The sequence below is a fragment of the Mycteria americana genome, chromosome 3, assembly GCF_035582795.1.
Source record: "Mycteria americana isolate JAX WOST 10 ecotype Jacksonville Zoo and Gardens chromosome 3, USCA_MyAme_1.0, whole genome shotgun sequence".
Lineage (NCBI taxonomy): Eukaryota > Metazoa > Chordata > Aves > Ciconiiformes > Ciconiidae > Mycteria > Mycteria americana.
Window position 1 is genome coordinate 131,492,000 of NC_134367.1, and position 13,783 is coordinate 131,505,782.

The 13,783-nt window shown below is 49.5% G+C and overlaps 2 protein-coding genes across 3 annotated transcripts in view; one reads left to right on the forward strand and one right to left on the reverse strand.

Annotated features, from left to right (window-relative positions):
• Positions 1-704: 704 nt before the first annotated feature.
• Positions 705-1,510, reverse strand: MTLN (mitoregulin). 2 transcript variants are annotated; one of them, XM_075497068.1, is made up of 2 exons: positions 1,313-1,510; positions 705-1,213 (listed from the first exon to the last, which is right to left on the reverse strand). In XM_075497068.1, the coding sequence occupies exon 1, from the start codon at positions 1,508-1,510 to the stop codon at positions 1,334-1,336; it is 177 nt and encodes a 58-aa protein (XP_075353183.1). In that variant the 3' UTR covers positions 705-1,213; positions 1,313-1,333. The 2 variants fall into 2 exon arrangements, with proteins under 2 accessions (XP_075353183.1, XP_075353182.1); XM_075497067.1 differs by having other exon boundaries at positions 705-1,216.
• BUB1 (BUB1 mitotic checkpoint serine/threonine kinase) overlaps positions 1,501-13,783 on the forward strand; it is a 34,429-nt gene continuing 22,146 nt past the window's right edge. Inside the window, exons 1-15 of the mRNA XM_075497069.1 lie at positions 1,501-1,635; positions 1,879-1,961; positions 3,901-4,015; positions 4,668-4,796; positions 5,053-5,169; positions 6,285-6,403; positions 6,584-6,685; positions 7,670-7,796; positions 8,834-9,035; positions 9,719-9,863; positions 11,532-11,717; positions 12,165-12,229; positions 12,502-12,589; positions 12,892-12,961; positions 13,529-13,748. Coding sequence (XP_075353184.1) covers positions 1,615-1,635; positions 1,879-1,961; positions 3,901-4,015; positions 4,668-4,796; positions 5,053-5,169; positions 6,285-6,403; positions 6,584-6,685; positions 7,670-7,796; positions 8,834-9,035; positions 9,719-9,863; positions 11,532-11,717; positions 12,165-12,229; positions 12,502-12,589; positions 12,892-12,961; positions 13,529-13,748 — 1,789 coding nt within the window. The 5' untranslated portion in view covers positions 1,501-1,614. The remainder of the gene's footprint in view (positions 1,636-1,878; positions 1,962-3,900; positions 4,016-4,667; positions 4,797-5,052; positions 5,170-6,284; positions 6,404-6,583; positions 6,686-7,669; positions 7,797-8,833; positions 9,036-9,718; positions 9,864-11,531; positions 11,718-12,164; positions 12,230-12,501; positions 12,590-12,891; positions 12,962-13,528; positions 13,749-13,783) is intronic.

Sequence of the window (13,783 nt, forward strand, 5' to 3'; positions counted from 1 at the left end):
CGGCCTGCGGCCACCCCGCGGCTAAATCCTGCGCCGGCCCTCCCCAGGGCAGCCCGAAAGGCTGCGGTACGTCAGCTTCCAGCCTGTGCTGGGAAACGTGCTCCCGCTTCGCGCTTGCTGGTAATCGCCCCGACAAAATGGCGCCCGGGCTCAGCCAAGGCCACGGCCTGACACGGGCAGCTGTATGGAAACCCCTGTTTCCAACAGGCTGCCGGTCTCGAAGTTAAAAACACCAAAAGGCGCACCATGAAAAGGTACAATGCTTCACTCGTAAAGCGGGTACAACTTGGAGCGAGCGGATGCGCTCCCGGGAACGGCAGCTCAGCTGAACACGAGTGCTCGATCCCGCGTGGCACCAAACACCCCGGCACTTGCACTGAAGGAACTTCCAAAGGTCTGAAATCTTGCTTCTACCAAAAAGCCACAGGACTACTTGTCTGGCTACAAATCAGCGTTTTGTGATCTTAAGGGATGCTGGGCAGTATTTTTTTTCCCCCAGAACTTCTAATTAGTTCAGTAATATAGTTGAAAACCAGCAGGCTGCACAGCGTGCAGTAAATCCTCCAGCGCAACGCAGGCGCACCCCCTTCTCTCAGACTCGAGGAAATACACTTCTGGAATTCGCTAGCGATGGGAGGGGAAGAAGGAAGGTGCTACAGCTGTCTCCACAACTCCTTGCCCAAAGCACAAGAAGAAATTGAGAGTCCAAAGCACAAACATCATTTAATCTGTTCATTCATCCTACCAACGCATGCACTGAATCATCCCCGCAGCTTTTTTTCACGCATGTGCTTTCGTAACGAGATTTGTCGCTCATTACAAGCGCCCGTCAGGTATGTTTTCACTTAGCAGAGAAATAAACACTTCTAGGAACGTCATGTCATGATTTTTGCTAGTTTAATGCAATGGCAGCGCTTCTTGGCGAGGGCAGAGCAGCGTAGCTCAGTAGCGGACTTAAAGCAAGACAGACAACCTGAAGTACGGAAATGCAGTTAGCGGCAGCGTTCCTGTGTCCTCGGTGTTTCGTTAGGCGAGTCTGACACAGCTGGGGATCTCGTCTCGGAAGGACAGAAGACAGGCCCCGCTATTCCACAGATGCCGTCCTCTCCCAGCAGCGCTTCGATGCGGTTCTCACCGGCCCGTTACAAACCCGGCTCCGACAGCGGCGTGGGGCGAATCCGCTCCTGCTCGGGCAGCGTCCAGCGCGGCGAGGCTGCTGCAGGAGACACCCGGTGGGTCGCGCTGACCTCCCGCTCCCGCTGCGAGGGCAGGCAGGCAGGGATGGAGGGAGAGGCCGGCCGCCGGGACGCACCGAGGGCTCGGTCTCCTCGGCTCAGCTCGCCTCCAGCTGCTCCTGGGCGGCGGCGAGGCGGCGCTGGAGGCGGCGCTGGCGCCAGCGGAGGAACCGGCGGCGGGCACGGCCCGCCTGCCAGCCCACCAGCACCCCGGCCGCGAAGGCGGCCAGCAGCGCCCAGCGCACGGCCCGCGGCCGCAGCGCCTCCAGCCCCATTCCCGCTCCGCTCGGGGCTCGGCGCCGCCTCCCGCTTCCGCCGGGGCGGGGGCGGGCCCCGTTAAAGGCGGCGGGGCCGGGGGGTTGCGGCGTCTGCCCGCGCCATGGCGGAGGGGGCCTCGCAGGTAGCGGTCCGGTCTGGTGCCGTCCCCCTGGGGAGGATGGGGGTCCCTGGGGTGGGACGGTGATGGGCCCTCGCTAGCAGGAGAGGGACGTGGGTGCGCGGAGTTGCGGCATCCCTTGTACCACTTCTTGCCTCGACAGCGTGCCCTGGGGTGAAAGGGACCTCCTTTGAACATTGGCCTTAAATTTTATTTCAGGCTCCAACACCTACTGACCAGCTGTCTGTGTTTTTCCCCTTTCCACAGGATCTCCTGCTGGCAGCAGCATTTGTCTCCGATGCACAGTACAACAGAAATATTCCTTTTAAGACCTCCCCGGAGGCAGTCAGGTAAGGAGGTCTGCGTCCCGCGAATGCCCACACTATCGCACTGGAGCAGGGCTCTGCACTGGTCTCGCAGGCAGTGTGCTGTGCTGTGGGGCACTGAAGCTGGGGTGGGGAGAACCAACCACAACTGTGTCCAAAGAACAACAGCTAGCAAAGGCTGGGGACTTCAGGTTCACCAGCTGGGCGCTGGGAAGATTGGTTGGGTGGGATGCAAAGAACTGGATTTAAGCTGAAATGCGTATGTCGAATGGGGCTTGGTGCCCCGCCCATCCTTGAGGATGGGAAAGGAGATAAAAACCTGTTTTTTGCTGGGGTAAAAAAAATTAAAATCTTTCAAGATGGAAGCTGTAGCATGGTGTGGGGATGAAGAGTATGGAAAGCTCGGTCAGCCCTTGCCTGCATGGAAGGGGGTGCTGGAGTGTGGCCATGCTGGGGTAATCAGCAGGGTTTTGGTAGCAGGGGGCTGCAGGGTTTGCCTATGTGGGAGAACAGCCCTGTGCCAGGTGGTCACAGCCATCACTAGCCGGCGTGGCAGCGGGTGACGCCAACCTGCTGCACACCAAAGCTGCAGCTAATCAAAGGAGTGTATGGCACCTCTGCTGAGGTGTGCTTCAGAAAGGGCGGTAGCTGCTAGGGGCAGGAGTAATTAAAAGCTGATGTTAATTGGTGATAAGTTAAGTGAAATTCCACAAGTCAGGAATATTTTGCCTGCAACGGTGACTCTCTTCCCTTTTAGCTGCTGGTAAGAGGCTGAGCGGCTTCAGTCAGAGAGGTGATTTCTCCCTCAGGCTTGGGCTGCTTTAGGCTAACTATTTCCATGTGTAAAACTTGAGAGAAGGCAGCTAGTGTAGAAGGGAAAGGCGATACAGCAGACTGCCAGCAGAGCAGTGTGTGAGCATTAATGACTCCTGTAGCCCTCCCCCCAAAACCCTTCCCTTTTACTTACTTCTCTTAGCCAATGAAGGTTCTTGGGCATTTTGGAGACACGAGTATGGTGAAGTATGTTTGTTGCAAAGGCTTTGAGCAGGTGTATGCTGTTTTGTAGCTGTAATGTCTGTCTGCTTTGGAAAAACAGACTGTGCGCATGTAGTTTTGTCCTGCCCAAGTGTGCTTAGTATAAATAGTCGAAATGAGCAGGTTTTACGTGGTCGTGCCTTGATGGTGTTATTAAGGGTATAATATCATGCCATCTGTATAACCACCTGCCCTGTAGCCTTTATGCAGGTGGTTATTGGGCAGATGAGATGACTGTGCAGCAATGATGGCAGCTTTTTTTATTGACAGAGAAACTATATGCTCTGCAGATCTGCTTCACACCTCCCCAAAGAAGTCATTGTTGTATGCCGTTGTGTGAAACCTCCTGTGGGAGGCTTAGAGCTGGATATGTTTGTGGTTATTGCTAGCATTCATCAGAGGCTTTGCTGCTGTAGGGGATAGAATACTGCTTAAGCTCTGTATAAAAAAACAGTTTACTGTGCAACACTATACTTCTCTCTGGTGGCTTTTCTTATCTCTTTGCTTTTTAACCTGCAAAGACAGGGTGTTAGAAAACTAATCAGACTTAGTTTGTGTGTCATGTGGACACCTGAGCTTAGCAGAAGTTTGCACTCAAATTAAGGAACCAGGTAATTGCAAAAAGGAAACAGCTTTACCAAATCTGTATGTTGTAGTCTTAAACTGAACTGAAGGATGTCTGTCTTCCACCTTCCCAGGTTTTTTGCTCTGTGAAAGGGATTTTAGTGTCCATCTCCTGTAAGGCTATAAGGATGGGCTGGGAAACAAATTGCCAAATCCCTGGCTGGCAAAAACTCTGCTATTCTTACCCTTCTTCCTCCATGACTGTTTGGGACAGCATGTGCTGCTCTTCCAAGATGTATTTGGTGAGCCCATGGGTATCTGCCCTGAAGCCTTTATTTATGGTGCCACTGCCTTCTTTCTACAGGCTTTACTATCTCTATAACCACTGGATTATGCGAACGGCCACCTACTTCTTCATCTTTCTCAACCTGTCCCTTGCGGTGTTTGAAGAACCTGCTGTGTATCCGCTCCCCTTCCTGGTAAGTTTTCAGTGTAGGAGTGTCAGTGCAACTAGTATTGTGTTGCTTAGTAGAGCAAGCAAGGGTTTCTGGCTTGAAGCTAGTTGTCAAAGGTGTCAAGAGATAATTGATGCTGATATTTCTGTTGATATCTTTGATCTACTGAAATGGGGACAAAAAAGGGCATAGGAGCTGGGCAGGGACTATGGGAGCCATCGTGGCCGTTGGCAATGGCTGATGTGACTACAGACAAAGTCGTGTTGCTTTGCATCTCGGAGGACAATTTCAGCCTTCTATGGGACCCAAGTGCAGCCCTCATGTCTCAAAGCAGAAGTGGAGCATTGCCCTTAGGATCGATTTTTCTGCAGCCTTTATTTGTTCTGCTCTAGTGTGTTTGTGAGAGATGTACTCCTTGAATCCTAAGCAAATACAAATTTACTGGCTTTACCCTGCCTATGGCAGGGAATTGCGCAAAAGGAAGACTAAAACTATTGCTCAGCGCCAGATATGTGAGCCTGTAAAACAGCCGACAGCAAAACCCACTGGAAAAACTTTTATACTGACTCTGCCTGTTTTTCCTTTGCCTGTACCGCAGCCTGAACATCCTCATCTGTGCAAAGAGGGCTAGCACTACTCTTGGTTGTCCTGACTTGGGCCCCTTCTCTCTCTGCAGGTCACTTCTCTGGTCGAGGTGTTGTGCCTTCTGGTGTTCTTTGGCCGACTGACGCATTTTGCAAAAGTCACCCTTCGCAACGTATTTTGGAAGGATACCAAGAACATCTGCATCATGGTTGCAATCCTGGTGAGTTAGGCCTAGGGGAACCTCCAAGGTTGAAGTGGCCAATGTGGAGGTGGCTTTTTCCTGCTGTTGCTTTCCCGCTAACGTAGGCCTGATGTACAAGGGCTCTACAAGAGCCACGGCCAAATCAACCAACAGTTGGGCCTGTTCTCACAAACCTGTTGTATGTACAGTTCTTGTATCAGCTAACCCTATTGTCTTCACCATCTAGACACGTTTCCGACATTGCTTTTGGGAATTTTCCTTCTTTCTTCTACAGTTATCCCTAACAGACTTGGCCATATATGGGGTCCTCAGGCTGTACAACATGAGGAGCATTCGATGGTCGAGAATTGTGAGGCCCATCTTCTTGATCAACTTTGCAGAGAGTCGTCAGGTAAGGAAGAGGGCTGGTAGGATGTACCCCTGCTGCAGGGTCCTATTTTTGGACAGTCTGCTGCTTTCTGAGATCCAGGGGATTTAGTAGAAAGGTTTTTGGGCAGAAGTGGCAGAATTTTGGTTCCTGTGAGTGAAGGTTTCTCTCAGAGGTGGCCTCAAGCAAGAATTTGAGACGGAGAAACGGGTGCGTTCCCACTGGTGCTGCTTGGGCTCTCAAGCAAAGCACCAGAAGGCTTCTCCCTGTACCTATGGGGTGGGTTATTGCTGTTGAGAGCCCTGAGTGTGCTTAGGGCTGGAACTAGAGCTTCTCACCAAACACGGTGCTGTGATGATTTGGGGAAGTGTAAGACTGCAGGCAGAAGGAAGAATGTTTCTTGTAAGGTCAGCCCATGGGCTGTGCTTGGTCCAGCCTGTGTGGAGGAGCAGCCTCTGTTTGCAAGCAGAGTTAGATGCCCTCCTCAGGAGGTGCGAACATGAGCAGCACTGCAGATGAGAGAACTCTCTCTCCCTGGGTCAGAGGCCAGGTTACTTATTTCTGGAAGTCTCCTAGGCAAACAAGCATAAGGGTCATCATGTCCTCAGAAACGGAACTTGTAGTCCAGATGGGTGATTTGGACTCTGATTCCTCTTGTCACGGGGAGATCTTTGCCCTGCTGCCCAAGACCGTTCTGGTCCTGACTTACAGATGAATAAACTACTGTGGTGTGGAGGCCTGGGGGAGGGAGCAGTTGAACTCGCGGGCTCAGAGCATGAGTTTTGTGGCCTGGAGTGGTGGGCTTCTGTCCCTGACCAGTCCCCTGCAGCGAGAGCATCTCAGCAGTGCCACAGGGCCCTCTGTCCCTTGGTTAGCTGAGTTCATGATGGTATGTAGGTAGGGTCTCTCCTTCTAGCATCTCCTCTGGGGAATGAGGAGGAAAGGCCTGGTACTCTTCCACACATTTTAGCAGAACAGAGCTGGCACATCTGGGTCAGAATCTCTCCTGCCGGGCGACAGAAGAGTACCTGTATCCCGCTTGGCTTGCCTGTCCCTGTGTAGGTGTTTGATTCAGATGGGATGGTGAAGGGAAAAACAGGTACCACCTTGCCTCTAAATGCTTCCCTTCTCCCTGGCAGATTCGGAGAGCCTTCCGCAGCATCCGCAACACGCTGCCAGAGATCACCTACGTCTTCTTGCTCTTCATGTTTAGCCTTCTCATGTTCTCCCTCATGGCCTTGAAGCTGTTTGGTGACAGGTGTGGATACTTCTTTTGCTCAGAGCTGGGTGGGAAGAATGTATGTGATACTTTCGGGCAGGAGGGAATCTGGCAACTTCAAACAATTACTAGTGAATGCAAGCACTGCTGATACGTGCAGTTCCTGTAGTGGGACATGTGATCTCTATGCTTAACTTCAGATTGTCCTTTTCCTCCTAGGAATCTCCAGACAGCAGAAGGCTTGCCCTATTTCAGAAACTACCTAGAAATTGTGTTTGACCTCTATGTGCTGGTGACGACAGCGAACAGCCCGGATGTCATGTATGTATGCTGAGCTTGCAGTCTTTCTGTTATGAATGCTGGTGTCCTGCTCCTAGTGGCAGGATCTCTGGTTAGAACAATACTGTGTTTTGCACAACAAGGTATTTCAGAGCAGCAACAGGGCTCTTGCTTTTCCAGCCTGCGGGGTTTTCATGAATTCTCAGCCATCTGTTTTATAAATGGCTCTGAACCAGAATCTGAGGTTAGGAAGACTTTTAGAAAAGATGCATTAAAACTGCTGCTTTCCAAATGACCCAGTAGCTGATGAAGGCTTAAACCGGAGGGACAAACACATACACGCTTTGATTAAAACCCTTTCCTGAAAAGGAAGGGTGTGCTCTAGTGATTAGATGTCTCTTTCTCTTGTAGTATTTGCAGGACTTTCTATGCAGACTTTTTTTAATTTGCACAGCTGTGTTAAACTTATGTGAGGGTTGGGCTTTCCATCCTCATCTGTTCTAACTGGGTTCCCATTCGGTTTGTACTCTAAAGGTGCTATCAAAGAGAGGGGCTGGGAGGAAGGGCACACTCATTTCTGTGCTGGAGATGTACTGAACAGAACTGGGATGTTACAGGGACCCTGGGCATTTAGACTGAGAAATGCCACTGGTCCTCTTGGAGTAAGTGGAAGAGGAGGTCTGAGTGCAGCGAGGGTCTGTGAAGCCAGTAACCAGCTTATGACTGAGACATCACCTCAAGACTCTGCACTTAAACTTAGCCACGCTGACAGAAGCTTAATCTCTGTGCTTTCTCTCCTGCATCCCTTCAGTCGGGGCCTGATAAACTAGGATGAAAACCCAGTGGAAGAAAACCATTCTCTAACTGCACTAATGCACAGTTTTTCGCTTGGGTGTTATCTGGCAAGTTTGATCTGGCTATCCAAAACAGTCCTTAGAAATCCATCTGGAAGACTGTTTTCTTGTGGTTTCTTTTATTTCCCTCTTTGTCTGCCTAGCAAGTAGCAATTTCTCTCCCCTTCTCTAGGATGCCGGCATTTGACTTCAGCTCATGGTATGCCCTGTTCTTCATTGCCTTTGTCATCGTCAACACTTATATCTTCATGTCTCTCTTCCTGGCTGTCGTGTACAACAACTACAAAAAACACCTGAAGGTAATGTTTGGAGGGGTGAATTGTGATCGGTGACTGCCTGCTGTTCTATATAACCTTGTAAGGAAATATCTGGCTTTCCCTTGGAAAGCTTCTGCTTCTGGAAAGTGTGGAGAAGGAGGTACAGCTTCTTGCCTTTGCTGATGCTCTGCCAATAACAAGCACAGGTCCACCTTTCATATCACGGGGGTTGTTGTGAGTTCTGCTTTTAGCATTTAACAATGAAATATTTTACAGTGCTATAGACCCAAGAAGTTGCAACAGATGGGAAGCACATGTCTCTGCATTATTGCTGTTAGAGGCTTAGTCCTAGCTGAAAAACGCTGTCTCTATGCAGGAGACTGTTTTCAGTTGACTATAAGTGCACAGCACACTTTTTCTGCCACTGCATGTGCTCTTACAGCAAAGGAAATGTGAAGGGAGGTCCGAGTAAATCGGAACTCTTGCTGATTCTACCCAGACGAAGTAGGTGCGGTTTGGTACATGTGTTGAAAGGATGAGAGCTGGAAATTCCTGGCTGCTCCCATGAGGGGATTCGCTCTTTCTCAGTAAGCAGTCTGCTAGGTGTTCCCAGAGGCTGGTCTCCCAAGGGTGTAAGGTTCTTTAGCCTGCTTGTAATTGTGTGCAGAAGAGGATCTCCACCCCGATCTCAGCAGTATTCACTTACGGATGGGAGGCATGTGTGGACACATCCTCTTTGCTTCTGTGACCTGTGGACATGCAGATCCTGTGATCTTTGTCATCTCCTTCCTGTTAGACACTATCCTTTGTCTTTTTTCTTCCGGTTTTTCAATGCATCTCCCAGCAGCAAGCGATTTATTGATCCTTCCAGAGTGCTGTGCAGAGAGCCCATGGTTGCCTGTTAAATAGCATTTCTCATCACCCCCACTGACTGTGCTGTACTTTGTGTCTAATATCACTCCAAGTGTGTTCCTCTGAGTCTCTTCTTGCATCTCTGTGCCATGAAAAGATTTATTTTAAAAAAAAAAAAGGAGGGGGAAGGGTGACTGAAGCTGCCTGAATCACGATGCTCTCTCTAGAATGAGATCCGTAAGCTTGCTTACATGAAGCACCGCAAGATGATAGAGGCCTTCAACCTCCTGAAGGAAGAGGAAGGAGCACAGTTTGTGGTTAGAGAAGCCCGATGGAAGCAGCTTGTCAAGCTGGTGGCTCCTGATATCAGCAACTCCCACCGAGAGCTGCTGCTACGCATCTCGGATGATGAGCAGAAGGGTTTCATAGGTGAGTAGTGGAGCACTGCTATGCTCAAGGGACTGGGGAGGAGCCCAGGGTCAGGAGCCTGATGCTTCAAGGGTTTTGGCATTGGGACCTGTGGTCTGTAATGGACCCAGAGGGACTCCAGGCCCCTCTTCCTGCTTCCCTCCAGACTGCTTAAGTCCTGAAAGGTTGTTCTTTCTGCCTGTGCTGTAGCCCGTGTCATGTATGCTGTGGGCAGCTCTTCATGGCCGTTTGACATCAGGCCAAGCTCGCCATGGAGAATGGGACCTCCTGTTCTCAGCACAGGACAAGGAAAGCCTCCCTTGTTATCAGATTCCTCCAAGCAATGTGGCTTCCCACACAGTCCTCTGGAGCCTCTCGCTCTGCTCCTGCTGGAGACAGGATATCAGGACAGATGGGCCAGTCTCCTGGTGCTAGATCGTGCCCATCCTGATCATTAAAGGTTTGTGTTGGTTGTTGGCTGTGGCTTGAGCCAGTCCCCCAGGAATGGGGCAGAGGAGCTGCTTGAGTACTGAGTTCAGCCTGTTCTGTGGTGGATACCACTTTGGGCATGTGCGTTGCCTGCTGCCATGAACAGATGTCGAGTCCAGATTGCTGCAACTCGTGTGCATATAGGTTTGCATTTGCCAGACACCGTCTTTTTTTAATGACAGCAGACTGATGTGTAGTGCTTTCCCCTACTGCAGACAAGAAGTCCTTTGTACAGCTGGCGGATCTCCTCAACATCCAGGTGATTACCCTGAAAATACGCAGCCATCCGCTGGGGCAGTGGATGCCTCGTGTATACCAGTCAGCAGTGAGTCGGTTCCTGCGCAGCATGGTTAGGCACAGGTAAGCCTCTACTGTTGGAGCAAGCAGCTCTTAACATTCAAAGGGCTGCAGAGCAGTGGTGTTGCAAGCGAGTGCTCACCTGGGTGTCATGCTGGAAAGTGTAAACTGCATTTAGGCAAGGATTGGGGGTTATGTTTTTAAAAGTGGTCTGTGGACCAAGTCTGCTCTTAGCCTACCTTCAGTGGTGTGGAGCAACTAGACTTGGCTGTTGGTGAGTCCGTACCTCTTCCAGTCCCACTTGTTCTGACCTTCTATAGGTGCTGAGCATAACTAGTTTTTACTGAAAGCAAGAAGTGCTTTATGGCCTGCCTTGAAGGGCCAGACTAAATGTTTCACTTAAAGGCGATCTTACATCAGCAGTCTCTGCTGCAAAGCTGCATCGTGCTGCTTCATCAGCTCTTACCAAGTTGATACTATGAGCTACTAGTGCTCTGTTTCACATCTGAGTCTTCCCAGGATTGCAGAATCACTGAGCTTGGAAGGAACATCTAGAGATGGTCTAGTGTAACCCCCCTGCTCAAAACAAGGTCAGCTAGAGTGGGGGGGGGTTATGGTCAGGGCTATGCCTAGCTGGGTTTTGAGTATCTCCAAGGACGGAGACTCCATAACATCTCTGCAACCTGTTCCAGTGTTTGACCACCCTCAGTTTAAAAAAAAAAACCAAACCAGAGCTTTTTTGTTTAAATGGAAAATCTGGTATTTCAACTTGTGCCCCTTGCCTCTTGTGCTTTCTCTGGAGACCACTGAGAAGAGTCTGGCTCCATCTTCTCTACACCTTCCCATCAGGTATTTATACATGCATATTGAGATCCCCCTGACCCTTCTCCCCTTCAGGCTGAACAACCCCCCCTATCTCAACATGGAATGTGTCAGACTATCCTTTAACGGTTTTTGTGACCCTTTGCTGCACTCGCCCTAGTATGTTATGTCTCTTTTGTACCGGGGAGCTCAGTTGTGGACACAGCACTCTAAACACGGCTTCGCCAGTGCTGAGTAGATGGGAGAAAAATCACTTCCCTGGACCTGTTAACAACATTCTTCGTAACGTAGCCCAGGATGCTGTTGGCCTTCTTTGCCACCAGGGTGCATTGCTGGCTCCTGTTCAACTTGACAACCAAGACCCCCTCGGATCCTCTGCAGTGCTGCTTTTCAGATGGTTGGCCCCCAGCCTGTGCTGGTGCCTGAGGTTATTCCTGCCTAGGAGCAGCACTTTGCATTTCCCTCTGAACGTGATGGGATTCCTCTCTGCCCGCTTTCCCAGCCTGTCCAGGTCCCTCTGACTGCAGCACAACCCATCTGGTGTACCAGCCACCCCTCCCAATTTTGTATAGTCTTCTGTTTTACTCATCCAGTCTTTCTGCTTGAGAAATGCTGCTTGACTTGTTAGAAACACAGTTGCAGTCAGTCTCTAAGAGTTTGCTTAACACTGAGAGCATTGGCAGTGGTGTACCTTGAAGGCTTGTGCTCTGCTTCGTGTTGGACTTCAAGGGCAAGGCTAAACTCTGTAGTAACTTTCCTAAACTTTATCAGGTTTGGAGAGAAAAGATAGGTAAAGGTAGTTTACCTAAATGGCAATGTTTGAGAGAGGAGGCAAAGAACTCCTGAAATAACTGTGTAACTTTTACCTTCTTGGGATTGGCAAACTGATTTCTCTTTTTCTTCTTGCAGGGGATTTGTTTGGACTTATGATGCAATCATTCTAATAAATGCTATCTTCATTGCTCTGGATGAGGAAACCCCCTATATTTCTTACGCAGAGTGGGTCTTCCTTGCTTTGTATATAATTGAGATACTCCTGAAAGTGTACACTTACGAACCAAGGGCGTTCTTTGGCAAAAATCAGTTCTGGAACTGGTGAGTGAGATGAATGTTTGTGTTAAAGGTGGTGTGAAGTGTGATGATATCTTTGTGTTCAGCCCCTCAAGAACTGAAAATCTCTTGGAGAGATGGGCTGCCTAACTCATGTGCCAGGGTATAATGAGAATGATTGTATGCATCGGAGGGCATTGTGCTCTCTCCTGGCTCTAACCTGGCTCTGACAGAGGCTACTGTTCTCTGCCCTGCTCTGCTAGCTCAGACAAAGGTGACTGCAGCACGTGAAGATAGTGGCTGGGCAGGGGAAGGTGTTTTGCTACACAAAGCTTTCCCATCTTCCCACCCTGCAAATAGTTTGAGATGACGCAGGGCTGCCTGGCACAGATGTGAGGAAAGAGGGGTTACTGCTTTCATGTTTCGTGTGGCAGCTTAAGTGCCCATTCTCTGTTGCCACAAGTCTAACAGCACTGCCTTCCCTCGTGCTAGGTTTGATACCCTCATCATCTTTGCTGCCTTGACTGCAACGGTACTCAATACCACCCTGAAATCGAGTAAGTGCAGCTTAAGCAGTCTGCATGCATTTGGGAAACTCGGTGGTCTTGAGCCGTCTTTTGCCATCACCTTGGGCTTGGGAGGCTTTTTGACAGGACAATGAATAGGGTTTCTAAGAGCTAACCCAGTATTTTTTCTTTTTTTTTTTTTTTAATAAATACCTCTTATAAACAGCGTTGAACAAGGACATAATAGTAACAAATGTAAGAACATGCTTTATCTCTAAACGTCTCTGCTTATTTTTCATAACAAAACTTTTTTGCTTTCTCAGCCACCAAGTACAACAGCCAACAGATCCTGGACATTGTCTTCATCTTAAGGGTCCTCAGGCTAATAAGGATTGTTGACAGCATTCAAAGGTAATGAAGAGAATGGGATGGGGGTATGGTTTTGGGGGCAGGCTGTGTCAGAGGCTGGCCGAGACAGTGCCTTGAGTTGCTCCGCACGGCTGCTTTGGACTGACCATTGCCACACAACAAAGCATCCCAAGGCTTTGTCCCAGTGTGCCTGGGATGAGCCTCGTTGCTGCAGCCTCTCTGGAGACTGACTTATTTATAAGGGCATGTGGGGAGCACGTGCTGGATGGGATGTGACAATAAGCAAGCATGGGCTTTAAAAGAGCCTCCCCACAGCAGGTGTTGTCATGAATCATTTGCTGTAGGTTCCGGGTCATCATGAACACACTGATAAACATCGTACCGACAATGTTGACATTTGGTGGGCTGACTCTGGTAAGAAATCCTGGTATCTTAGCTCAAAGCACTCCAGTTTTACAGGAATGTGTCTTAAGTCTCACGCTCATGCTGTTTTCAAGAGGATAAATGCAAATCTCTAGACGGATGGCCTTTGAAACTGTAAGTGCCCATTTGATTCTTGGTCATTGCACATGTAAATGTGTGCAAAGGGGTTGGGTTCCTGCTAGCTGCCAGGTCAGGACATTCTCCTTTGCTCCACAGGGCAGTGAGGATGTTCTGTGCATCCTGGGCTTCACACTGTAAGGAATCAAACTGTGATTTGAGCAAGAAGCTGAATGAGAAACCTGTTTCTCAAATAATTTCCTAAAAATAAGTTCTCCTCTTATGATTTGAGAATATTTTGTTTCCGTGTATTTGAGCTATAGTTCTTGGCTTATTATTCCTGCTGGTAATTGCCCTTGAGTGGGTTGGGTCTTTTGGACCCTATACTGCTCCTCAGCAGCTTGCCATGTCTGTAAAAACTGGAAAAGCTGCTGGAACTCTAAACTTGCCATGGAGCTTGCTGCTCACTGGAGAAGCAGGCGACGGGGTTTCTCTTCCCAGGTTGTGTACTGTGTATTTGCTATCATTGGCATGGAGTTATTCCATGGGAAAATCCAGTTCTTCCCTGCAAACTCGAATGCTCCTCATGCCCTGGAATGCGGAAACCCGGCTCTCAAGGATTCTCTGTTTGCCCGTGGGAAATACTGCAAGAACAACTTCAACAACTTCGCATCATCCTTCATCGTCCTGATGGAGCTCACTGTAGTCAATCAGTGGCATGATATCCTTTGTGGTGGAAGGTCCAAACTAGAGCTT